Source organism: Mercenaria mercenaria, chromosome 3 (assembly GCF_021730395.1).
Source record: "Mercenaria mercenaria strain notata chromosome 3, MADL_Memer_1, whole genome shotgun sequence".
Classification (NCBI taxonomy): Eukaryota; Metazoa; Mollusca; class Bivalvia; order Venerida; family Veneridae; genus Mercenaria; species Mercenaria mercenaria.
In genome coordinates, this window is record NC_069363.1 from 5,337,137 (window position 1) to 5,363,715 (window position 26,579).

The 26,579-nt window shown below is 34.4% G+C and overlaps 1 protein-coding gene across 2 annotated transcripts in view; it reads right to left on the minus strand.

Moving 5' to 3' along the window:
* Positions 1-4,465: 4,465 nt before the first annotated feature.
* LOC128555473 (uncharacterized) overlaps positions 4,466-26,579 on the minus strand; it is an 85,406-nt gene continuing 63,292 nt past the window's right edge. For both annotated transcript variants that reach the window (XM_053537775.1, XM_053537776.1), the window contains exons 4-10: positions 21,616-21,726; positions 19,188-19,298; positions 17,420-17,566; positions 17,149-17,223; positions 15,212-15,268; positions 14,549-14,627; positions 4,466-5,940 (exon numbers count right to left, since the gene is read on the minus strand). In XM_053537775.1, the coding sequence (XP_053393750.1) occupies positions 5,917-5,940; positions 14,549-14,627; positions 15,212-15,268; positions 17,149-17,223; positions 17,420-17,566; positions 19,188-19,298; positions 21,616-21,726 (604 nt within the window). In that variant the 3' untranslated portion in view covers positions 4,466-5,916. The remainder of the gene's footprint in view (positions 5,941-14,548; positions 14,628-15,211; positions 15,269-17,148; positions 17,224-17,419; positions 17,567-19,187; positions 19,299-21,615; positions 21,727-26,579) is intronic.

Sequence of the window (26,579 nt, forward strand, 5' to 3'; positions counted from 1 at the left end):
ATCTTGACTTGTAGCCAGTTGTCATCATTATGACAGAAAATGTTGTTTATTAAGGTTTTAAGTTTGAATGTTGGGGTCATATGAGGGTCAAGGTCATTTATACATAGGTCAGTTTGTAGGTCTTGCCACATGAGTGCGCATGCGCGGAAGTCTGGCAGCGGCCTGGAATGAAACAACGCGAAAATCTGTGTTTTCTGTGTTTTTAAAGAGTCTTTGGCTTAGCTTAAAGTGTATTCTAGGACAGGAAAATAAATTCAACAAAATGGCTGAGGGATTTTGCAAACTTTTGAGTTTTTCCACTGAATTTTGTCCCTGATGAAGTGTGGACACACGTGCTCTAGAATCCAGTATGGCGGACGGTAGATCTACCACACGAGGCAAAGGGAAAATGTTTGTGATGATTGTTCAGCTGAGGTTACCACTGATGAATCGAAAAGGGATCGATATGCAGTATATGTGACAACTGGTATCACATTGAGTGTCAGAGAATTAGTTTGAGTAACTATGAATTCTTGAACAAAAGTGATGAAAACATACAGTGGTTCTGTAAGCAGTGTAAAAGAGTATTCCAAAAATATTCAAAATGATCACCCTTATACATAAGAGGCAAGATCAGCTTGAAAGTGAAGTCAAAGGTTTAGCGACTAACCTAAAGCAATGTAAGGATAAAATTGAAACGCAGATAAAATGTGTTCAGACAATTGAGCAAAATATAACAGGTATTAAAGATGAGTTGCCAAACTTGATTTCAGATATTTTGCAGGATAAACATGAGGAAGAAGTTAGAGAAAAGAATTTGATTTTCTTTAGGAGAGTACAGGTAATAGCAAGGACAGGGACAGTGAACTGATCAAATCTTTGTGTGAAAATGAGCTGCAGGTAGATGCTATTGAGATTTCAGATATCACTAGGCTTGGAAGGTTTGATGCTGCATCTAGAAACAGTCCTGGTTTGATTTTGAGAAATGCTTACATTGTTACAAGCTAAAATCCAGTGAAAGGTACAAAAAAGTTGGAATAGGTAGGGATCTGACTACAATGCAAAGGGAGGCAAATAAGGCCCTTAGAAAAGAGCTTGCAAGAGTGAAAAAGGACAATCCTGGTAAGAACTGGGGAATACGGCGTGACAAAATTGTAGAATTAACAGGTGCCGTACCTCCTCGGGAAGTGGGGGACGTAAGGATGTAAATCAGATCTGGAGGTACAGATAGTTCATTTACCCATTGTTTATTTAAAAATAATGTAAACATTTAAGATAGTTCTGAGAATTCAGACATTTATTCGTCAGATACTAATCCTAGTATTTTATCTGATGCTGAAAATAGGAGCAATTCATGTATATTATCTGATGTTGAAAACACAGGTATTTCTTCAGACAATACTACTAAAATCACTGAATTTTCTTCACAAGTTTTCAATGTTTAATTTACAAATGTAGACTGTTTATCAAACAAAATTCCTGAATTTGAAGCATTTTTAGAAACTGAAAACCACATGTCATAGGTTTGTGTGAAGTTTTTCTCAAAATCTTCCGAAGTTCCAGGAAGTAAACAGTCTATTTATGACTTGAAATTTAGGAATTATGAACTTTTTAGTCCTGCAACATGTGATGGTAGGGGAGTACTAATTCTAATTCATAATGACTTGAAAGCAAATAGAGTGACTTTGTTAGAGAAAGTTAATTATTCAGAGAATGTATGGTGCGACATTGAACTCTTTCCTTATCGGCATGATTTACAGGAGTCCGTCTTCTACACACGAGAATAATCTAAAGTTAATTGAATTGACAAAGGAATCTTGCAAACTGAAATACAGCCACTACCTGTTAATGAGATACTTTAATTTTAGAGATATTGACTGGATGAAAAATGAGTGTAATTATGCTCAGGGTTCAACTGCTTCGATGTGAGTAAGGCCACATGGTTTAGGGAAGGCCAGGTACCGAGTTGTCTTGATCTACTTTTTACTAAGGAGGAGACTTTAGTTGCCGAGGACTCACTAAAAATGGAATCACCCACTGGAAAAAGTGACCACTCAGTAATTTAGTTGTGAATTAAATCTAATTCATGAAAAACCTCAGGATTTTACCTCCAAGTATCAGTTCTTCAATGAGGACTATGATGGTTTGAGAAATTGCTTAAGTGATGTAAACTGGGACCAAGTGTTTCAAGACCAAAGTGCAAATGATATGTGGGTGAATTTTAAAAATACTTTGAATGAAGGTGTTTCCAACTATGTTCCTTTAAACGTCTATGGAGGTAATAAAAAGGATAACCCTCTCTGTTGGACAGAAATGCTAAAATGGCAATCATTAAGAAAAATAAAGCATGGAAGAAATATAAATAATCCCGTTCAAGGCAAGCTTACATCAGATATGCGCAATATAGAAATGAATATACAACTGTTACAAGAGATTCTAAAAATGTGGCTATGGAATCAAAGCAGAATTCTAAGTCATTCTGGAAATATGTTAACTCTAAAACAAAACTGAAGATAACATAGGCATTCTCACAGGAGGGATGGGACTTTAGCAAAATCAGATAAGGAGAAAGTGGAGGTTTTAAATTCATTCTACAGTAGTGTCTTTGTTAGAACTGAGCCATTGGTCATGGATTTGCCTATTGATGACATTCAGAATGTGATCAGTTAGATTACCATTACTCAACAGGATGTATTAAAAGCTTTGAAATTGTTAAACCCAGAGAAATGTCCTGGACCTGACGGTATTCATCCAAAAGTTTTGTATGAAACTAAAGAAGTGATTTATTATGCACTATACAGGATATTTAATAAATCTTTAAATGAAGGAACTATTCCTGATGATTGGAAAAATGCTATAGTTGTGCCTATCTTCAAGAATAGTAAAACGGACCATTCAAATTATCGACCAGTTAGCCTGACTTCTGTAGTTTGTAAAATTTGCGAAACTGCCATAAGAAACAGACTGATGGAACATTTGACGCAAAACAAGCTTCTATCAACTGATCAATATGGTTTCAGGCCTGGTAGATCATGCTCTATTCATTTACTTGAAATTCTGGATGAATGGACTGAGCTTAAAGATAGTGGTACTCCAATTGATGTCATTTATTTAGACTTTAGCAAGGCATTTGACAGCATGCCTCACGATCGTTTGCTGTTTAAACTTCACAAATTAGGCGTAAGAGGTTTAACACTTAAGTGGAGTAGCAGTTTCCTGTCAGACAGACTACAAGTGTGTTAGGATAGGTTCATCCATTTCAACATGGTCAGATGTCATAAGTGGTGTTCCACAGGGCAGCCTGCTCGGCCTTTAATGTTTCTGTGCTTTATCAATGATTTACCAGGTGTAGTCAAGGGTCTTGTGTAAATATTTACTTTTGATACCAAAATTTATTCTGGTGTTTCGGACACAACACAGTGTGATAGTTTACAGTCTGATTTGGACAGTTTATGTAACTGGAGTTTAGAATGGAAACTTTCATTTAATGCAAAGAAGTGTAAAGTTCTGCATATTGGGAATAGTATTACTGTAATGTGCATTACAGATACATACTGCCTGACACTGATGGAAATTACGTGTATGTAGATCCAGTAACCCCTGAGAAGGATTTAGGTGTAACTTTTGACGAGAGCTTGAATTTTGAACAGCATATTATCAACATTACTGATAAAGCACAATGAACCCTTGGGATTATACATAGGCCTTTTGAATATTTGGATAGAGACATGTTTCTCACATTATACAAGTCTCTAGATAGACCAGTTTTAGAATATGGATCTAGTGTGTGGTCACCATTTTTGAAAAAGGATATTAGAAAATTGAAGATGTACAACAAAGAGCAACCAAGTTGGTCTATGATGTTTCACCTTGTCGTATGAACAATGGTTGAAGAATCTGGGACTTGTAACATTAGAATACAGAAGAGATCGAGCGGACATTATACAGATATTTAAATCAGTTCATTATTTTGATGATCTGAAATGGGACAAAATGTTCAATTTATCTGTGGGAGGTCTTCGAGGACATAATTTAAAATTCACGAAGAAAAAGTGCCGCCATAACATCAGGCTAAACTCATTCAGCCAAAGATCCATTCTTTACTAGAATGCTTTAAGTGCACGAACTGTAAATGCAGAGTCAGTGAATGAGTTTAACTCGCTGCTGAATACTGAACATTGGAACACAAAGGAATTTGTGTCAAGTTGTTGATATTAACTTTTAATAAGTGCGCACTCAGTGTTCATACCAGAGACTTTAGAAACAAACAAGTTTTGAGACTTATTCAGAGATACTTCACAAGAGAGGCCAGGATAGCGCAGCTAATATTACGGCCCGAAGATCAAGGTATCAAGGTATCAAGAATCGTTGAGTGTGAGTATGAACTAAATCTGGTGATTAATGTGGGTTGTAGGTAATCTGGTTCGTACGGACGGACAACTCAATCGCTATATGCCCGAGGGCATAATAAAAACAACAACAAATAAAAGCAATAGATTAAATTTGTACCATATAGATAGAGGTCATTTTCTGATAGAAATATCTTTCAGATGAGGGTATTCGTGAATGAAAGATGTTTTGATCTTACATGTAATAAAAACAAACAAAGTTTCTATTCATATCATGTTATGAAGTATAGAATTTTACTGTAAAAATAAACCAGATATATTTCAATCCAATAATCAAACAGTTAACTGAAAACAAAACACACATAACAAATTACAATAATAGACTACCTAAGGTATCTCTAAGTACAACTTGCCTCTTAAGGTAGTTCTGCATGTCTGACAAACCGAATGTGATGGCGTAACGTCATTTATTCGGAAAACGTAGAATAAAGCCTGATATGAATTAATGGCAACCCGTGAGTAATTTTTTACAATGTTACTATCTTTCTAAAGTTAAAATATGATATTAAAACATGTTACACATTAAATAATTCAAAATAATGTCTTAAAATTAGTTTGAAACATGCGGTTCACTTTAATCATGGTCAGATATCTCAAAAAGCACACGGACCTATACATTTTATTTTACCATATAATAGAACATGTTTATTTATGACTGTGAGAAGTTTCATTAAAATCTACATTGTAAAAAGATTTCTATTTGCGAAAATGTTATGAAAGTTGTGATTTTCCCATACACTACCATTATGAAAAATTGCGTGAGGTCCGAATTTTTCAAATCAGTCTAGCAAAAAATAAAGCACTCGACCCTATATTTTTTATTTGCTGAATTTTCTAAGTATATTTTGACGTTTTGAAAAATCAGGGTTTAATCAAAATCTACATTGCAGTAAAAAATTCGATTCAAACGTGCAGAACTACCTTAATAAATATAATTAAGCGAAAGGAACTAATAGCTGAAAAGGTGCTCTCCTAATGCAAGAGCTCTTTCAAGTAAATATGACTGTAATAGATATTGAAAATATTATCATATTATATCCATAAGTTTTACCACTCTTTTAGATATGACAATAAGGCAATCACAAAACTAGTCTTATCTATTTTGGAAGTAAGAAGGTAAGCATGTTTATGCAAAGAAAATTATACATTTGATTAATGTCAAACGTCAGATCCTGATACAAGTATAATAAGTCTACAACAAATTGAAATATAATGCAAACAAATATTCTGTAGTTGTTTAAATAACATGTTGTCGACTTTATTTTATTTATTTATTTCTCTTTTTATTCTTGTAACATGGATGCCAACTTTAAAAGAGCTTAGCCCATACGAATAATTTTGTTGATATATGGAACTTTACAAAATCGACGAAGTGTTAAAGTCGAGAAACCAATGAATGATTATAATATGAAGTCGTCTTTGCATTGCCTGTATTACTTTCAGCATTTGACTGGTATCCTCTGAAAAGGCCTTGCATTAGACTGTGTTTGTCTATCTTCACAATGATTCCTCCTGACAATGATAATCGTTACAAAATGGAACATCTACGGTCCTGCAAAATAGATGACACCGATTTGTAATGTCAGTACTGAACAAACAAACATACCAGGTTAAATTCACTTTGCTTGTTAGAATCGATACTCCTTCCCAAAGAAACTTAGATATCATGCTTTGTGAGATATATTATAACGGCATATGTCATTTTACTTTTTGAAAACGATTTATTCTTGCAAAATATATTTAATTATATAATTTTGATATGACGAATCCATTTACATCTGAATTTAAAACTGCACAAATATGTACAATATTTACATGTGAACCTACAGTATTGAAAACTTTGAACGTAAAACATATCACTGTGGTATGAAACCGTCCTCTTCGACTGAATAGAATACATGTTACAAGTAGCAGAAAAAGATATTAATGAGGAATACACTCAAATTATAGTATCTTAATATGTACAACACAGATGTAAGTACATTGAGGAAAAAAAAAATAATTGGAAGGTCTGAAACCAATCCAGCTAAACAATAAACTAAAATACTTGATGTAATGCCTAATTCACATTGACCCGGGCGCCGTGCGATAAATTAGTCTACGATTTTCCTTCCGGTTTTGGGGGCATCGTAGGTGGCTACGGGCTACGGCGTATGTGTTCACATTATATACGAGCATCGTGCCATTTTTTGTACAGGCTCTCGGGGGAAGGCCGGGTGAAATCCTACGGAAACCGTGCAATTTCAGTGCAGTTGCCGTGCAGTCACCGCAAGATTCCCACGGAAATCGTTTTTCGCCCGTACGGCTTCCGTGCAGAGGCTGCGCGGAGAAGATACAGTGACGGTGCAGCTGAAAAATGTTTTGCCCATATCAAGGCAGCCGCACGGCAATGGTGCGGCCGCTGTAGAGCTGCCCCGCAGTGATTGCTTAATATCCGTGCGATTTCATGGGTACTGCACGGGCAGCGGCGGCAGTTGTGCGAGGGCCATGCGACGGTCCCACAAGTCTACAATCTCCGTACGATTCCTTTTGGGCACCATGTCTACGGAAAATCGTGCGTTGGCTGCACGATCAGTGGGAATTGTGCAATGCCACCTGCGACATGTCTATGGGCTACGGGCTTACGATTTTTTTTTTCAAATTTTTATAACCTTTCGCTAAACAAAATTGTAGAGGCTGCGGAGCCCGTGAATCCGTACGAATATCGCACTGCCGCCTCCTGCCTCCGCATGGAGGCCGCACAGAAAGAGGGATAAGAGGGATAAGAGAAAGAGGCGATACCTAGATACCTATTGGATCATGAAGATCACGTGAGGGCTAGCTAGATATTGACTGGCTAATGATCGAAACATAAACATATCGTTAAGACAGCATGTCACAATGACATAAATGCTTTTATGTAACCATAAACTTATTTATGTATTGGTGACTTAGGGCAGATTGAGTGCGAACGGGCACTGATTTGTTAGCAGTGAAAACACAAAGTACATGTATATAGTGACAATGGGCATTTAATTGAACCAAAATATGTGTAATATTTACATATGAATCTACAGTATTGAAAACTTTGAACGGAAAACATATCAGGGTGGTCTGAAACCGCTAAAAGGGACACCGCCGCCACCCTATATAAATACCCTTATTTTCAATATGACTGCTTCTGTTAAGGTTAATGTGCGAAAATCATTGTCAGATATAAAATGGAGCCGGCTAGAGAATGCTGCCGTCCCAAAGGCTAAGATTACTCAACGACGCTTTTAGAACGGAAATCTATGAATTTATATTTTATGCATTTAAATTTTGGTTACAGCAGACAAGACGGCCAGTTATATTAGAATCATTTGTCACATACATTATATTAATGTTTACTACTTATTGCATCTTTCCAACGGACAGAATTTGGTCACTTATTATACTTCTTCAGGTTCGTTTGTTTTCAAAGTTCACATAAATGAAAAACAAAAACCCTTCCCAATATGTTTTCGTTTCCTAAATTACATAAGCAATCATGTAAAGCTCGCATCAGAGCAAACTCAAGCTCTTGCACCAATGCTTATTTACATTAACTTTAACCGTCATGTCTATCTGCCGTTTCAGCCCACGTATTCTGATATTGTATAGGAAAACTCGGTAAAACTCAGAAATGTTACTGGCGACATCCGGGATAAATTTATAATTGAGAATAGAAAGGGTTCTACACATTGTACAGATGATTTTCTACTTTATATACCACTTTGCAACATAATGTAATAAATGACAAACTAAATGCTTAAATTGAAAAACCCTTTGTCAGGGTGAAAGCAATATTTTTTTCAGGTAAGTTCAATAAAGATCTTTTTATTTGTAGTATCGTTATCAATATACTATGTTGACCTGTGACGCAGACCTCCATTTTATGGCACGGAAGCTATGTACGGGTTGGTGGCACAGATATTTTGACAGGTACTTGATATTTCCGTGGGAAATAATTGACACCGCTAGCCGCATATTTGTTTTTGTATTGTTTCAAAAGAGATTTTATCCCGTGTAACATCTAATGGGATATATATTTCTTAATAAATAAGAATTCGAAAAGTGTGTCGTCATGTAGAAGACTTTGATGACTTTAAATGATATATTTACAAATAAAAGCAACTGTACAACCGTTATCATAAACTGCGAAAATATGCACCTAATTCCGCTATCGCAACTTTGATCGGATTTTTAAAAGGACACTTCTGTACCAGGGTATATCAAAACCTGACTACACATGCGTATGTAATTGCACAGAATCATTTAATGAAACTTTACAGAATAAACAATATTTATGCCGTTTGACACAACGAGTTTAATAAATTCATGTGGATAGTCACACATTTAATATTCTTTTAATCACATGTTAGCTTTTCCTGCCGAAACACCAGAAATTCTACTCTTTTTAACTATTATAAACAAATCAATTTGACCAATGTTTCCTCTACTTTAAAAGGCTTTATTTCACTCCCACGACGTCGAACATGTGATAAACTTGTATATATGGCTAAATATAAATTTATTTCTAGAAATTGAAATATAAATATTGAGAATACTCCTTTCGCTCGTTCAATGGCTCAATATGCTATTTTTAAAAAAATTTCATTTGCAGATTCGGTCGTGGTCCCGAGAAGAGATACATGTTAATATTGTTAATGTTTAGACCATTGACTGCACTAAAAGAATAAAAAGCAACAGTTTTACTTTTAAATGATATTGATTTTTGGAAGTTGATTTATCACCTTCTCTATGTAACCGCGCAGAATTTAATCAGGAATAGACTGTCTCACAGCTATTTCGTATTTATCCGCTTTACAATGTAGTTCAATGCGGAATAATTTACCACCTCTGACATCATAATAGTTACAGACCAGAAAGTTTGGCCTACTCTATCATCACCTTTGAGGCACACAAACTTACAAGTAATCATGCCTAGAACAAAATAGTTCAACATACTTATACTTATAATATATACCAATGGCGAAGTAATTTACTACGAATAACTATTAGCTGTGTGCCTTTACTTACCATCTTTTTACTTTACAATGGGTTTGAATGCATAACTGTATATATCACCAAATCACAAAATTGCAGTATCATATTGATAGTATAGTTAGCCGAATCAAATCCTATATGTATTGGGTTTCTAACTAAAGCGTTGTTAGCGCTTGTGCCATTTTTGGATTGGATTCTTTTCATACACATACTAACATAAATCACCTTCCATCAGTACTGTACTCAGTGCTTTGATACTTATTACTCCTAAGCCTTTGCGAGCACTTGTTTCGTTAATTTTGACCCATTGAATGACCGATTGTTATACATATGTACGCGCCCAAAATTCAAATGATGTTAAAATGATTCTTTTTCTCTTGCAAGGCTTATTTACCAATTGCCAAGATAACTGACTTTCAAGTAAGTACAATGAAAGTTTGATTATGACTTAAACTTACAAAAACACTACAAACACTACACATAACAATTACGTAAAGAAACGAATATTTTATGAACCGTTGATCGCTGTTTTTGTTAAAATCGACACCGATTTTCGTACGTTTTCTTCTTCGCACAAACAGAGGAAATCGTGCAATAAAATACAAACGCAAATTATATTAACTGCCTAGCAGATTTGAAATCCCTTTTAACTATAACGTAATTCAATAGGAAACATATGAAATAAATGTCATCGACTTTACCGCTTTGATGTGTTGAGTACATTACGGCCAACTCTCGTTCGTGTGACTCTATAAATTTTACATGGAATATAAAGGGAGCTTCAAATTCTTTCATCGTAGTCCTAGCTTATACATGTACAAAGTAAATATTTGGTATATATTTCTATATTTCTAAACTATTTTCGAGCGAGGCAACAAACAGCAATACATTTTATTGTAAATAACGAATGTTACAATCTTATACACTTCGGTATCAAGGACTATGCCAATTTTAAAACGTACAATTAAGAATAATTCATACCTGATGATACAGAATACTTGGAACAAAAATTGTGAAATCAAAACACTGATAACTTTTTTACTTCAATACACACGCCTGAGAATCAGCAGAGCTTCCTCTTCTTTCAGTATACGGTAAATCGCTATGTCACAACTGCCGAGCTAGTACATGTCGCGAGGGAAACCGTCAAAAAAGGTGAGTATCATCATATTTTTGGAATTTTTATCAGCACTGTGCCGAATACGAAAAATCGGAGAATGGAAGACGATGTAGATTTGATTCAACTTTACAGACAACTTAAAGTTAAGAAACTTATTCTTGATTTTTTGTCTTGGCGACATTTACCAGCAAACTGATTTAGCAGCGAAGTGGGTCATTCCGTTATGAAAGCACTTTCATTGTTATGTGTTTGCCTTTCAACTTCTGTCAAGAAGCAAAACGAGTTGGCACGAGATAGCTGTAAGGTACTAGTATATAATACATCTAGAGTTTGAACTTGCACCAAAAATCGTTTGGGTGTAGAAATATTTGCTTTTTATTGTTGGGACAGCGCCGTCGTGAAAGAGACAGTCATATTTCTAAGAAGATAGCTATGTCGTCATAGGTTTGAATCACACGCTAACATCTTTTGTATTCGTTCAATTTGTGTCATATTGATAATTGTACTATACTCACGTTTAGTGGTCTTCTTTTGAAATAACAAAAAGTTGAAGATGCATTGTTTCACGTTATTAAACATAAATGCGTATTGGCCAAGTATTGATATAATGGTTTCATAAGGCTATATTGCACAACTCTGAAAAGTGATACATTCCATTCTGTTTTTTTTATTATAATGAATGCAATATTGTCAATACTCAACGCTTGGTTTCGTTCCAGATGGGTGTATTTAAAGGGCAGATATCAAACTTCAGAATAGAAACTCCCACTTCATTTACGACAAGATCAGGAAAAGCCACTGAAAACAAGGACACTTGAAATTCCAATGAAAACTCGTTATGAAAATAAGTTAAACTCCATTCAAATCTACTTGTTATAAAAAAGAAAACAAGACTTCGGACGTCATCCCCACTGAAAGTTTCAGGAACGACAAGTAAGAGCAATAGGTTGTTATTAGAATAAACAGAAGTACCTAAGGACATTTTAACAAATGCGACCAGCATATTCGAGAAATGAAGCAGGTAGTGATGAAGGCGAAACATGGGAAACACTGAAAGTGACATCGAATCAACTGTGCAGGATATATAGAAGTTGACGTTGAAGACAATATATATAAAGAACTTGATTATGTTATTAAAGAAATGGAAGAACGCAATCTTAAGTTAGTAGCAAAAATATCAATTTCCACTACATAAATTTACATTTCCGATATCCAGGATGTTGTTTAGTTTAAAAAATGGTTACTTATATATTAAGTTTTACGAGAATTAAGAAAAACTACGATTTCAATTATTGTATTTGTAATTCAGAGATATTTCAATGTGTACTTTGGTAACACATTAACTACGTAATAATAGCCCTTTGCTAAAAATTGTCCGATCACTTTAGCTAGTCGATTATTTAAGATAAATCTTCAGATGTTAGATTTACAAGTACATTTGAACGTTCCCGTACAATGATAAAATCGCAACTGTTTATAGTAAAATGTACATGTACTCACGTGCAATGTCCTACACGAAAAGTAATTATGGTATCATTATTTTCCGGATTTGATTTTACAAGTATGATTTGCAATTTAAACAATTTTCTGTCAGAGATCGATGGAGTTGAATAGAACTGAACGGGTAAAGTTTCTACAGCAAACATAACGTGTGGTTCTTAAAGACAAAAAGGTGTTTGCCAGGTTGTGTTTTAGAGCACATGGATTAACCAGCACCTTGCTTGTAAACTCATCTATTGTTTTCCACAAGGTAATTTAGTGTAATACCTTTTTTTCTAATTGTATTCATTCAAGAGAAATACTAGCATATGTCGACTCTAGACCGCGTGCTTAGTTCAATAGGGAGAACGCGGGCCGTAAGTTCGATCATTAGGCGACGCGTACGTTCTCCATGATGATTTAACATTGAGTCTGAAATCATTCGTCCTCCACCTCTGATACAATGATTCACGTGGAGAAATTGACAGTTTCTTGTGGAGAACAAGTTAGTGATGGTGCTGGAATACTGTTTATTTTATATATCATATACATAAATACTGTTTGAAAACGGCACTAAATCAACAATAAATAAATCTAAGAATGTATTATACAAGATGTATGAATATAAAAGGGGTGTACCTGAATTGTATCTCGTAACTATTATCCTATGTTTATGAGTCATGTTAACTTTTAAAACAGAGCTTTCTCTTTGGCGACATGACTATCTCTTACACGACAGAGCTGTCTGTTGCAATAGAAGTTAAATATTTCTACTCCAAAACGCATATAGGTGTAAAATTTAATTTTAACTGTATTGTACAATTAGGGTTAAACGCAGCACAGTGCTGTCATAACGAAATGGCCCAGTTCACCGCTAAATCAGTTTGCTGGTAATATCGCCACGACAACAAATCAATAATCAATTTGCAAACATTAAGTTATTTGTAAAGTTAAATCAAATCTACATCGCCTACCATTCCACATTTTTTTATACCCGATACAATGCTTATAAAAATTAAAAGAATGATGACACTCACCTTTGTTGACGTATTTTCTCGCGACATGTAGTAATTCGGAAGCTGCGACAGAGCGATTTACCGTATACCTCTTTAAGAGAAAGCTCTGTTGATTCCCAGGCATGGTACAGTACTTCATGGTACCTTATTGCCTTATTGGAGTAGAGTACGAGGGGTGTTCAATAAATATCCGGAAAAGTGCTCTCATTTCTTTATATCTGGTCTCATTTTGCTAAAATTTGAAAATATGACGGATATGAACATACTGAATGCAAATACCTAAAATACAGATTTCAGAATATTCACAATATTTATTTGTCGTCTCCTAGGCAACGCCATCACCACAAATGCGGCCCAACGTCGTTATGATCCTGTTATATCACATTCGATTAATCAATACAACTTGTGATTACCATTGATTCAATGTTTATCACCATTAAATGCATTTTTACACCTTCATAAGAATAAATAAATACTGTTCATATGATGTCCCTGTTGTATTGAAGAAATTGGGCCCTATCAAGTAGCTCTTTAATTTATTTAATGTGACTGAGCATTATTTTTCATGTCTGTAACAAAAGTCGTCAGCAATATTCTTTCGACCACTTTTAAACGTCACGTCCCACTAGTAAAATTTTGTTTTCTTCAGGGCATCGTCCCTTAAACCTTCTTCAGCATAGCATTTCTCTCTTTCCTTGATTTTCGATTCAGAACACAAAATGTTATCTCACATCTCCGTTCAACACTGATTTTCAAGCGACGACCAACTCAGTATACCTGCCAAATATTTTAATGATGTCACATTTATAATTTGACGTTATTGGTGTAACGCTTACTTTTCGTATCAATATTCACCCAATTTAAGAAAAGGTAGCTTGAAAAATAAGTAAGTGGCAAGTAATGTTTTAGCGCATGTAAAATAGAAGAAGAGACAAAATTGGGCCGGATGACGTCACATGACGTTGCCATGGGGACTCAAATTTACTTATTATTTATCCAAGGACAATCTGATTTTGACATATCAACTCAGTATTCCCTAGTCTACATTTTGTAGCATTTTCATTTATTTTTGATGATACATGAAGAAATGAGAGCACTTTTCCGGGTATTTTTTGAACGCCCCTCGTATGTTTACATCGGGTTTGAAATTCCTTAGAAATGCATCATAATGAACCCGCCCACTTTCATTCTATATTCCAGAATGAAAAAGCCCTGTAATCAAAACATTCAGATTAAGTCAAATGTTTGAACACATATAAACATATTTCTGCTTGTGTCAGCTTTGTAAGAAATACTTGAAACTGTATAAGTGAAGCTAACAACATTTTCTCTTTTAGATTGGCTTGGAAAAAAATGAAAATCATTACTACATATTATCTATTACACATTATATCTAAAAGTATAAATCATACACTGTAATGAAAAACAATCTATTGACTTTTCATGGGAATAGTTCCAGCCTTGAGAGAAGAAATGGATTGACGTGATAGGTGTATATTTGCAAGTGCGTAAAAGCAAAGAAATGAGAGAAAACCTACGGTCTTCTTTTCCCTGGTAGAAGTATCCGACTCCTCGAAAATTGGATTATATTTCGGAACCACACTGTAGTTGTCCATTCTAGAAGATGTAAACGTTGTTCATTAAACAACTAAATATTTAAAACGAAACTGAGATTGTTTTCGTAATTCATCATTAGGTTCTACAAAGAGTGTCAAATGCATTATATTTGCAACCGATAATTACCAGTTAAGCCTAACTTGTTCATCAAACATCGACGTGACCGTTACCACTATATATAAAATTCTTCGCTTAACATTACAATTATGTTATTTTGATATTAGTTTATCCGCGTCTTTATAATTCTGCTCGAGGCTGAAAGAAAAATGTGATCTTTTCTACGACAAAATGTTTTCTCAGTACATTGCCATACTCACTTGGCCTCTGACTTATGTCATTAATCTGATATCTTTCATTTGGAAAAGCACCAAACATGTATCGACATGGTTATTTGAGCATTTAGAGTAAGTTTGATGACATAGTGTCAAGGATGGTAATCAAATGGCTCTTGACTCTAAACAACAACACGTCTCACATCCATTCGCATATGATAGTGTAATCATACAATTAACAACGTTCGTTCTTTACTCTATAATAGATATTAGTTAAATGTTAACATGTTTAAATTATTATGAAATACCAACCTGCAGTTCATATGACTCTGATACTGTGACCTTGAGCTGTATTGTAACACTTCGTATCTGAGCATTAGAAATAATACGGACATTAAATTATTGTGTGTCCTAAGCAATTTCCCATGCCTGATTTTAATTTTAAAGTCTAAGTTCCGTATTAGCATCTTCATAACAATCTGAATCTATTTCATATATATGCATTCATTTTCCATTGAATATTATCTTTGATGTTCTATTTTAAAACCATTTAAATCTATATTTCATAAGATATAGAGTTTCTCATCTACATAAACATTCTGTTACGACCCATACTTTATAATATTAATATTAATATCTAGAAGTACGAAGTAAGGTAGGCTAGTAGTTAAAAGAATTAATATTGTCATTCCACATGAAGCCTCTTTACAGTGTATTTAGTCACATCACAATTCAGACAATACATTAAGAGAGCATTCTTGATATAGGCTTAATTTTGGCTTTGATATTGAACAAAATTGAGGTTGTAGAGGTAGTTGAGGTTGTACATTTGAACTAGTTGAAATACAAAGGCGCATCGATATTCTATCATACCACTAGAGAAGCTGCCATGCACGCCATGTTTGGAACATCGGTCACAGTTTGCGATGTTAACAATAAAAATGAGAATTTTCTCATAAAACCTTATATTTTGTTAAAAACTGCGAGTTGTAAAGCAAGGAGGCGGCCAAATTGTGGCTTAACATTTTGTTGAAATGAATTACATATTCGGTTAAGACAATTTTTGGTAAATGTTTTCTCACCGAGTCAGAAACGAGAACGCCCATCGCTATTTTCTTTGTAAATATTTAAAAATGATTATGATACTTTAAAGAACGAAGCACCTGCTATGAACCAATTTTGAAATCAGATGAAACTGACAAATGGTATATTTGTCAAAATATTATGGTAGCGAACGGTATAATCTAATATAATATGCTACTCGTATATGTTATATATTCCTTTAGTCTGATAGCAACTGGTTCTTTTGAATGTTTCACCACATTTGATATAACTGCAATATATTATAAACAGTAATCTTATAAATATATCATTAACCAATTTTACCCTAATATCACCTTTCACTATTCAGGGAGCCTCCTTGATTAAATGGTTAATGTCGATGACTTCGAACGGTTCGAGCCCTGCTCAGGTTGTCATGTCGGTGGTTTTACCCAGGTACCCGTCCATGTCTGAAATAAAGCCGGGGATATCCTTGGTCTTCCCCTGTCATTAAAGATGGAAAGTCGCCGTATAACCTTAACATTACCGGTGTTGTATAAAACCAAACAAAATCAATACAATATTGTTTACCTCCTCTTTGCAAAACAATAATTTTCTGTGTTAAATAAAAACAGGTTTGTTACGGAATTAGAAAAGAAGGATCGATGCAAAACAACCTTTCTAATGAATTATTTTATCTAGATATGTAAAAAATAGAAAGGAGGAGGGAATTTGCTTAAATTTTATTTTTTATTTTTGGAATGCTGCGTTAGGGCTGAATATTTATCCTTGCTTCGCTGTTTACGATTGTTTATCTTTAGGAATCCTATCACCAATTCCGGTCACCAACAATCCCATGGGCTTCTGTTGACGTTAATACACAGAAAGACGTGTAGTATCCTTATTTAAAATGTCTTATATCAACCCTTACTGAAAAACAAAGCTGTTTTTTTGTCTAAACTTCGGTAATAGAACAAATAACATTTTATTAGTCAGAAAAAAAAACTCATTTTGACTATTGACAGAGCAAACTATGGCCTATTATCCGGAACAGTGTGCTTACCAAACTGTCTGTACATGCCTGTAGTAGCCCGTTTTTCTGTATATATGTCATCCTCAAACCTTCTTTAAGTGTACGAAAAAAAATGATAAAATTTTATAATAGTGTAAACTTAAAGTCGATCGCACAGGATTATGTTTTTACATACCCAAAATCTTCATAATTTTGATTTTGACTGTATCGTCTCCTATCATTATAATATGATGGTACATTACGATCAGATCTGAAAGAAAGCAAATATTCGAATTGTGCGTTAATCACTTTTATAACCAAGCATTTTAGATACGTGTAACTGTATATGTTCGTCTATATTTTCTTTCTAACATAAAAAAAGAATAAAATACCTCTAAAGTTAATTGGAAAAGAGAATTCTATGATGTTATTCAATTTAAGAAAAAATCAAGAATGTCAATATTTACCTGTTTAATTCGGCGTATCCCCTACTTAGATTGTTTGATATTAGTATGTCATACCCAGCATTAGGTCTGGTTTGTGAGTTTTCTCGATTTTGTTGACTGGTTGGCGGTGCCGGTTGTAAAATCCATTGGGAGTTGTTTATCTCTCCCCTTAAATTATGATTCCAAAGAATGTCATAACCAAGAATATATTGTTCATATATCGATGATAATGACTGTCATAAAACTTTGATATACGTTTTGAATTAAAAAGTGTACTTTACTCAAATAACATTGAAATATTTCATCATTAGATGTTGATTAAAATCTAATAAATCATCATCAGATATATTAAATTTTAATCATCACTAGTGGTGATATTATTTGGAAATACTTCCATTATTTCAATATGTCCTTGGTGTTATTTGTATAAAACATTTTTGTTCTGTATTTTACGCCAATGATTATATACTAGGCGTCATTGAAAAGTTACCACTTAATGTATACCTCTTTACTTTTTTAAACAATATCGACGCCACTTTTTCATGGCCTGTGCGCGGTATATTACTCATAGACACTGTCTGATCATGTCTCCTAACACATTTCATGACTGTCAGGTGAGAACAGCACATACGACGTGCAATTTCACGACATGAAAGTTCGGCGTCAACCATGCCAATGGCCTGATGGCGTTGATCGTGCCTTAAACGTGGCATTCTTAGCAAGGATATTCTGTTTTTTTAACGTATTCCTTTTAGCCTATCGACTAACTTTCAAGTGCGATGAATGATTTGCGATAGAATTTTCGTACATGTCGACATTGCTGGAAAAAGTCATTCTGCACGTGCAGCCCGTGCCTCAAATGAAGTTTGACAAATCTTTACACCAGTGACGTCTCAGTTGCGTCAAAAATGTAGTCGTGTTATGCTTTTAACACAGTCCAATGCGATTTTTAAAATATAAGGGCCATTAGGGTGGTAACTTTTCAGTGACGCCGAGTATACATTTTTAACAACACCTATAAGAAGATCCTTTGGAAGCAGAAAACGCAACCAACATCAAACAAAAATAATAGAATACTCGATTTGATTGAAACCCTTAATGTGTGGTAAAAACGTGAAGCACCTTCGCGAGAATTAATATCTGTTTTGACGTTATTGTTTTCAAATTTTTCAAGCGGATAAGTATTATAGTGGATATTCATGTTTTTTGCATAAATAATGTATATTCATGCAAAAAACTTGAATTTTCTGTTTATTACATACACAAATGATAACGTCGTTTGTTTACATTTAGAACGAGCGACAACAATACATTTTCTGTACAGCCGAAATTTAGTCTTTTTTTGTTAATAAACGAAACCAAACGTTACCTTTACTCGCAGTTCCCGGTAATTTTGACATATTGTTGAAGTTTTATTTTCTAACGTTTCAAAGGTCTCCCGAGTAATATTCTTTTTGCGGAAGGATAAATGCCGTGTACTCGTACATATACCGGTTAGAATGTACATAGGCTGGTTGCGATCATTGGAACTTCTATATTTTGATTGAAATAGTTTGCTTCATTATCCATGTACATATTTTTCATTTCAAATGAAACCAAAGTCACTGCCCAATAATACTAAAATAGTTCCGGAAAACTAGTGAAAATATAGAAATATATGTCTCACTGCGGTGAAAATATAGAAAAATTTGTTTCACTGCAGTGAAAATTAAATACAATGGAAATATAAATTATATTTCATCAAGATTTCTCAGTATTTCTTGAGAAAGTATAAAATAAAGTTAATTACCCTGAAAATTCTCTCCCCACGCTTCTAGAATCAATTGTTGGCATACTATAGCTGTAATCTTCTGATGGCGTTTGCATCGTGCGTCCCCTTAGCGTTGATGAATCGCCGTTCCTGTCGATACAAGATAAAAACTATTCAAGCTGGCATAATTTATCAAGCCATGGTCAAAACAATTAGCCTAGTGTTGAATTGAAAAATCTCAAGCCGTACAGCAAAATGTCTATCAAACATTCTAAAACAGGCAGCGAGTTTAGAAAGAGAACATAATTACTGTAAACTACTACTATATAACAGTACAGAGTCACTGCGTCCGTGACTTACGCCTTAGAGAGGTTTCCTACAATGAGGGTTCTAAATACTAGGTTAAGTGCTCTAAAATCTTTATTTCTGGTTCTTCCTTTGAAATATGAAATATGATTAAAACACATCGAGTACGAATAATTGAATTACAAATTTCAGAACTTAAACATGTCAATGGCCAGACATCATTATTTTGGTCTCGTCATATAGAAATTAAATCATCTCAAATCGCGATAACCTGTAGTTCAATATCTATAGTGGGTATTTCAATCCATCCTAAGATGAGAAATATAAATACAATTTGAATACAATGAACAAATAAACAAACACCAAAATGAAGATACATATTATAAACAAAAATAATTTCACAATTATTTGATAATTTCCCTAAATAGATGGCCCTACACAGACACCCTATGTGAAAAGCGAAAAGTATAGGGAATCTTTAGGCCTGCTGAGTTCCGCATTGCCCTAGCAATTATTCTTATACAGAAAAACCTACGTCAAAAGCGAAAGGCATGGAGAATCTGTATGGGCTGTCATAGTTTTAATATGTAGTAAAAATTTATGAAATTATCAAAAATGAATACAACTGGTAATTCAATATTTTTGTTATATGATGTATATATCTCAGAATAATCTTGACGAAATTAATCCGCTTTACGGTTTCGATGGAGGCCTTGAGAAACAAAAATCAAACAACACCAAATCATAGAAAGAAAGAGTTGTTTGACATGAAAATTGAACAGCATGTAAAACATGTATATTACTTTACGAAACAAGTGTCAGTATACTGATATATACATTGAATTCCGGAAAAGGGCTGCCTAAAGGGGCTCCACTTCCGGACAGTTAAACGCCTTTAAAAACTCACCATTTTCAAAGAACTGTTACACATGTTCGTTTTGATGCATTTGCAATAGCGTGCGAGTGGTGAAATTTCACGTAACAAGGTGGAACATAGTTTTCAGCAATTGTTTATCTTTTTTTCTTTACAAATGGCATTCATTTTCAAAGGGAGACAACTTTTTCTCAAAGATTACTTAAAATAATCGGAAAAAGTTGTTTCCCTTTGAAAATGAATGCCATTTGTACTTAAAATAATCGGGAACAGTTGTCTCCCTTTGAAAATGAATGCCATTTGTAAAGAAATAAAGATAAACAATTGCTGAAAACTGTGTTCCACCTTGTTATGCGAAATTTCACCACTCGCACGCTATTGCAAATGCATCAAAACGAACATGTGTAACAGTTCTTTGAAAATGGTGAGTTTTTAAAGGCGTTTAACTGTCCGGAAGTGGAGCCCCTTTTGGCAGCCCTTTTCCGGAATTCAATGTTTATATCAGTATACTGACACTTGTTTCGTAAAGTAATATACATGTTTTACATGCTGTTCAATTTTCATGTCAAACAACTCTTTCTTTCTATGATTTGGTGTTGTTTGATTTTTGATTCTCAAGGCCTCCATCGAAACCTTACATCATCCATAGTACAGTTAGTGAGATAAATCCTGATAACATTTCAATAACCTGATCTATGTGATGCATTTTACATAGGTTGCTGAAGTTAACATCACCCAGGGATTTATGTAAAATCGCCAAATATTTTGCCTTACATTATCTTTTGTTGGACAAAAGAAAATGAGATGTGCAGCAACTGATTCTTTCTCCAAATTACACTTAGGACAGAATGCATTATATGTAGAGGTAAAATCTTTACTGACTACGACGACTACAGTCCTACAATAAGGCAAATAGTCCCTATAGAGTTGACCAAAGCGCCATATATTACATGAGAGAAGTTCTCCGTGAATGCTCCTAAAGCCATATAAACTTTACCGAAGGCCAAACTTAACCTATAATCATACTTTGCTAGCCTGTGTATGCTTTTTTAACAACTGATATATATTGGGCATATATCCAATGATTTTGCAAGGTTTATTTAAGTACTGTATAAGACGTGCATTAAATAATTCTTTCACTCGTTTATGTGGATTCATATTACTCAGTTGACCAAAAAATAACAGTTTACGTTAATTATTTGCTTGTTCGTGAGTTAGGGCAGCGATGCATCTAAGAGCTATTTTTGTCCTTATAATATATAAATAAATATAAATAAAGGTAATAACCCTGAAAATTCTCTCCCCACGCTTCTAGAATCATGTGTTGGCATACTATAGCTGTAATCTTCTGGTGGGGTTTGCATCGTGTGTCCCGTTAGCGTTGATGAATCGCCGTTCCTGTCGATACAAGATAAAAACTATTCAAGCTGGCATAATTTATCAAGCCATGGTCAAAACAATTAGCCTAGTGTTGAATTGAAAAATCTCAAGCCGTACAGCAAAATGTCTATCAAACATTCTAAAACAGGCAGCGAGTTTAGAAAGAGAACATAATTACTGTAAACTACTACTATATAACAGTACAGAGTCACTGCGTCCGTGACTTACGCCTTAGAGAGGTTTCCTACAATGAGGGTTCTAAATACTAGGTTAAATGCTCTAAAATCTTTATTTCTGGTCCTTCCTTTGAAATATGAAATATGATTAAAACACATTGAATACGAATACTTGAATTACAAATTTCAGAACTTAAACATGTCAATGGCCAGACATCATTATTTTGGTCTCGTCATTTAGAAATTAAATCATCTAAATTCGCGATAACCAGTGGTTCAATATCTCTGGCTATTAAATACATATTCTTAACCATCAAATACTATGAAATACTATGAATTGTGATATTGGACAGAGATACACCGAACCGTATCAAGATGTTATCTAATTTTCGAGGGTATCTTGTAGTTATCGTCTCCTGACATCTGATCCATGAGTGGTCTGCGATTCTATCAAGGCCACTTCTTAAACTAATGGCAGAATGACGTGACATGAGGTTGTATGAGGTGTCGTAAATATAATGGCTAGAATTGTTATTTTATCAATGTTGATAGTTCATAGCACTAAGTTTGATACTTAAATAGCACAATGACTCCGTTTTGGTTAAATGTACATTCGTTTCTTATCCATGCGGATAATGAGCTCACACAGTGCCTCTAATGAACTATTTGTAACATCTCATAGTCAGTTTATCTGTTCGTTTGTCCGTTCTTACAGGGTTACTTCAAAAGTAATGTCCTTCATCACAATCGAACCACAATACACTTAAAAAGTTTTATTTCTTTCCAACCGTTTTAATACAGATGGGGTCATTTATGAAAAATCCAACATAGTTTGATAAATACGATTTATCAAAACTAATTCTTAACTTAAACCGGGTGCTCACATTGACAGCAATCAATTCATATGCACGCGACACATTTGACTAAAATGTACCACGGAGCAACTTTTAATGTCTGACGCTAATAGATATGCTAGAGTTTTTAAATTTGTTTTGCTGGAGATTTTTAAAAATTTTGAGTCAAATATCTTCAAGGATGAAAAAACTATATTAACTATACGCAAATCGTAAATGTTTAGTAAATGTGCACGCTTCATTATGTCTTGTCTTTCAAGAAGCACTCGCTTATTTGGTCTTTACATGGAAGACTGGCGTGTAAATTATTGCAATACTTAGGAGTGAGAATAATTTTAGACAGGATGTTTATATAAAGTTAAATATCAGAGCACTTCTGATGGCTCAGATATTAGTATAAAAATTATAGCTTTTAACCCAGTATACCAAACTCTTCCTGTTTCCAATATGAAATAATAACTTTCCAAATATGACTTTTTTATTTTGACTGGGGAAGTCTTTTTAAGAAAGGTCAAACTGCACGTAGGAGTTGCTTCCCTTCAACTTCAGAAATCTCTACCTATAGGTAAGGGAGATCACTGAAGAAATATACTAAAAAAATTAGTCCGATTTCTTTCTTTCTAAAGCATCAACTTCAAATACTCATTATCGATAAATTTAACACATTTAAATGCACAGCAACCGAAAATTGCTTTTATAAAACATTCACCAAAACACACTTTCTGCAGTAAGATGCGCATAATGCCACTTTAATATTGTGGCTCAACGCCTTTGATACTTTATTAATAAAATTGATAAAAATATCAAGAAACATTATTTCTATGCTTAATTTATTGGTGGGTGCTAGGATATATATATATATATATATATAGTAGAGAGAATTTATACGAACTAAATCACCACCACAATATACCAGACCAATTACGGCAAAGCGCCTAGCAGTACAAACGAACACGCATATGCCACAGCAAGTCCACTAACCCAATAAGATTAGTTTCGGTGCTGCTTTAAATACGAGCCCGAATTGTACTACACATTCGTACTGGTTCAACATTTGCATATATATACTCAAATCTCTGTTTTCATGTCTCACAAAACAGTAGTGACATTTTAGTCTTTTTAACTGAATGGGGCCAGAGAAGCTATATTTTCTGTCTCTGAAAGTTAACTGGATCTCGAGGATACATTGAATATATAGAGATAGTTTGCATTAAGGGATATTAATATATTCAGAACAGCTGACTTTACCATACGTGAGATCCGCTAGGATACAAGTTCGCATTATAAATTATTATATAGTAGAGAGAATTTATACGAACTAAATCACCACCACAATATACCAGACCAATTACGGCAAAGCGCCTAGCAGTACAAACGAACACGCATATGCCACAGCAAGTCCACTAACCCAATAAGATTAGTTTCGGTGCTGCTTTAAATACGAGCCCGAATTGTACTACACATTCGTACTGGTTCAACATTTGCATATATATACTCAAATCTCTGTTTTCATGTCTCACAAAACAGTAGTGACATTTTAGTCTTTTTAACTGAATGGGGCCAGAGAAGCTATATTTTCTGTCTCTGAAAGTTAACTGGATCTCGAGGATACATTGAATATATAGAGATAGTTTGCATTAAGGGATATTAATATATTCAGAACAGCTGACTTTACCATACGTGAGATCCGCTAGGATACAAGTTCGCATTATAAATTATTATATAGTAGAGAGAATTTATACGAATTAAATCACCACCACAATATACCAGACCAATTACGGCAAAGCGCCTAGCAGTACAAACGAACACGCATATGCCACAGCAAGTCCACTAACCCAATAAGATTAGTTTCGGTGCTGCTTTATATACGAGCCCGAATTGTACTACACATTCGTACTGGTTCAACATTTGCATATATATACTCAAATCTCTGTTTTCATGTCTCACAAATATATATATATATATATATATATATATATATATATATATATATATATACAGTCAAACCCGACTGCAAAACCTCCTTTGGGGACTGAAAATGCTGGTATTTGTTTAAACTTGAATTTTTCAAGACAGGTAAAGTGTGACTTTAGTGAGCAGGTTATATGTATTTGGAGGTTGTCTACAGTACGGGTCTGACTGCATAATGGAGTTCATTGCTTCTTAAGACAAGGGTAAATTATCAAGTAATGTAACAAAAAACAAAACAAGATTATGTGGGATAAGGCCGTGACTTTATTATAAATTTTAAATGAAAATTATGGCATATTGTAAATATATAGCATGGTATATAAGAAAATGATGAGGAAATATGAAGGACAAAGCTCCAGCTAAAATGCATGGAAGCAACATAGCAGCGCGAAGGTGCAGAAAACTATGAAAATAAGCGCAGGATATACCAGACCTAATAGGAAATTGTAGGTTCTAGTAAATTGCACTAATGAGAAACGAGGCAAAGATGCTCTCAGAGATCTCTATGACATGAGATGATATATCAACAAAAAATATTCTTCCCAAGTTAAGTAAATACGTAATGGAACATAACACTAAGATCATAATAAAATCCGATGTAAGTTAAGAAAGTCTTCAGCAAACAAACGCACAAAACAAAATAAAATATTAAAATTTTTGTTTTAATGTAACATATGTACAAACGGACCCGGTGCGAGGGCATGGTTATAATAAACTATGCTACAATTGATAATATAATCCATCCAAGCGATTGACTGAGCTAACTGACATACTGGAAACGTAAGAAAACTGGGGGGGGGGGGGGGGATTTACATGTTTGTTTCAACATAACCCGTGTGTTAGAGGTTTGTAGCAACGTGATCCACAAATTATATACTAATATGTACGGACCTACACGTACATATAATAAATGCAGCTTTCGGCTGATCACTAATTATCGAATGGCCAATAAGTTGAATAACCCTGTTTATATAAGACACAGTCAATCCATGGACCAGGTGAATGGCCGACCACATGGTCAAGGTCCCCTCTAACGGTTAAAGGGCGCCCTCCCAGTAACACCAATAATAAGAGATGACCAACCGAGCGCGAGGTTGCAGATACGAGAAGGTCAACCTAGACAAGTGAGCTTTTATTTTTGATACTGCCGTATAGAGATAGTACCTAAGTTTTTCAAATCATAGGATTGAAGTTAAAAAGCTTTGAAATGAAGAGAAATGTCCATATATTTCTCAAAAACAGAAATTTAGACAATATTTTAACCAGAAGTGCGGAGTTATGAGCATTTAATGTTTTCATGATAACGAAAATTTTGTGATCAAGGAAATGTAACTCTTCTTGAACATGGAGAGCATAAACATCAAAGGGACATAATATAGTCAATATTTTCTAATTGGGTGCATTTGATTTAACATTCAACTTTGATCTGGATTGCTTAATACTGATCCATGATACTGTGTGCTAAAAATTTAGAACATCTGGAACAGTCTATTAACAGCAAAACTATGCTTTAGCAGAATCTAAATAGAGTTAAGCTCTAAATGGGACTCGAACCCAGGACCTCTCACCCCTAAGGCAGACACTCTACCACCACAGGTGGTAGTAACGTACCTAGGATACAGTATGGGTCCATGAGCCATATGCACTTAAATTTACTACAATTATAATGTTTTCTTAGGGAAAAAATGACAAAAAGCCATTTTGAAAAATTTTTTGCTCCTGTGACAATGAGCCATGAGAAAGGTAGATATGAACAGTTTGACATGTACATTGCTTCCAGGTCCGTATTTTTTTTTCAAAACAGTATTTCCTTATCAATGATTTGCCGCCTTTTCGGCAAAAGATTAATCTTTCAGAAAAACCTTACTTC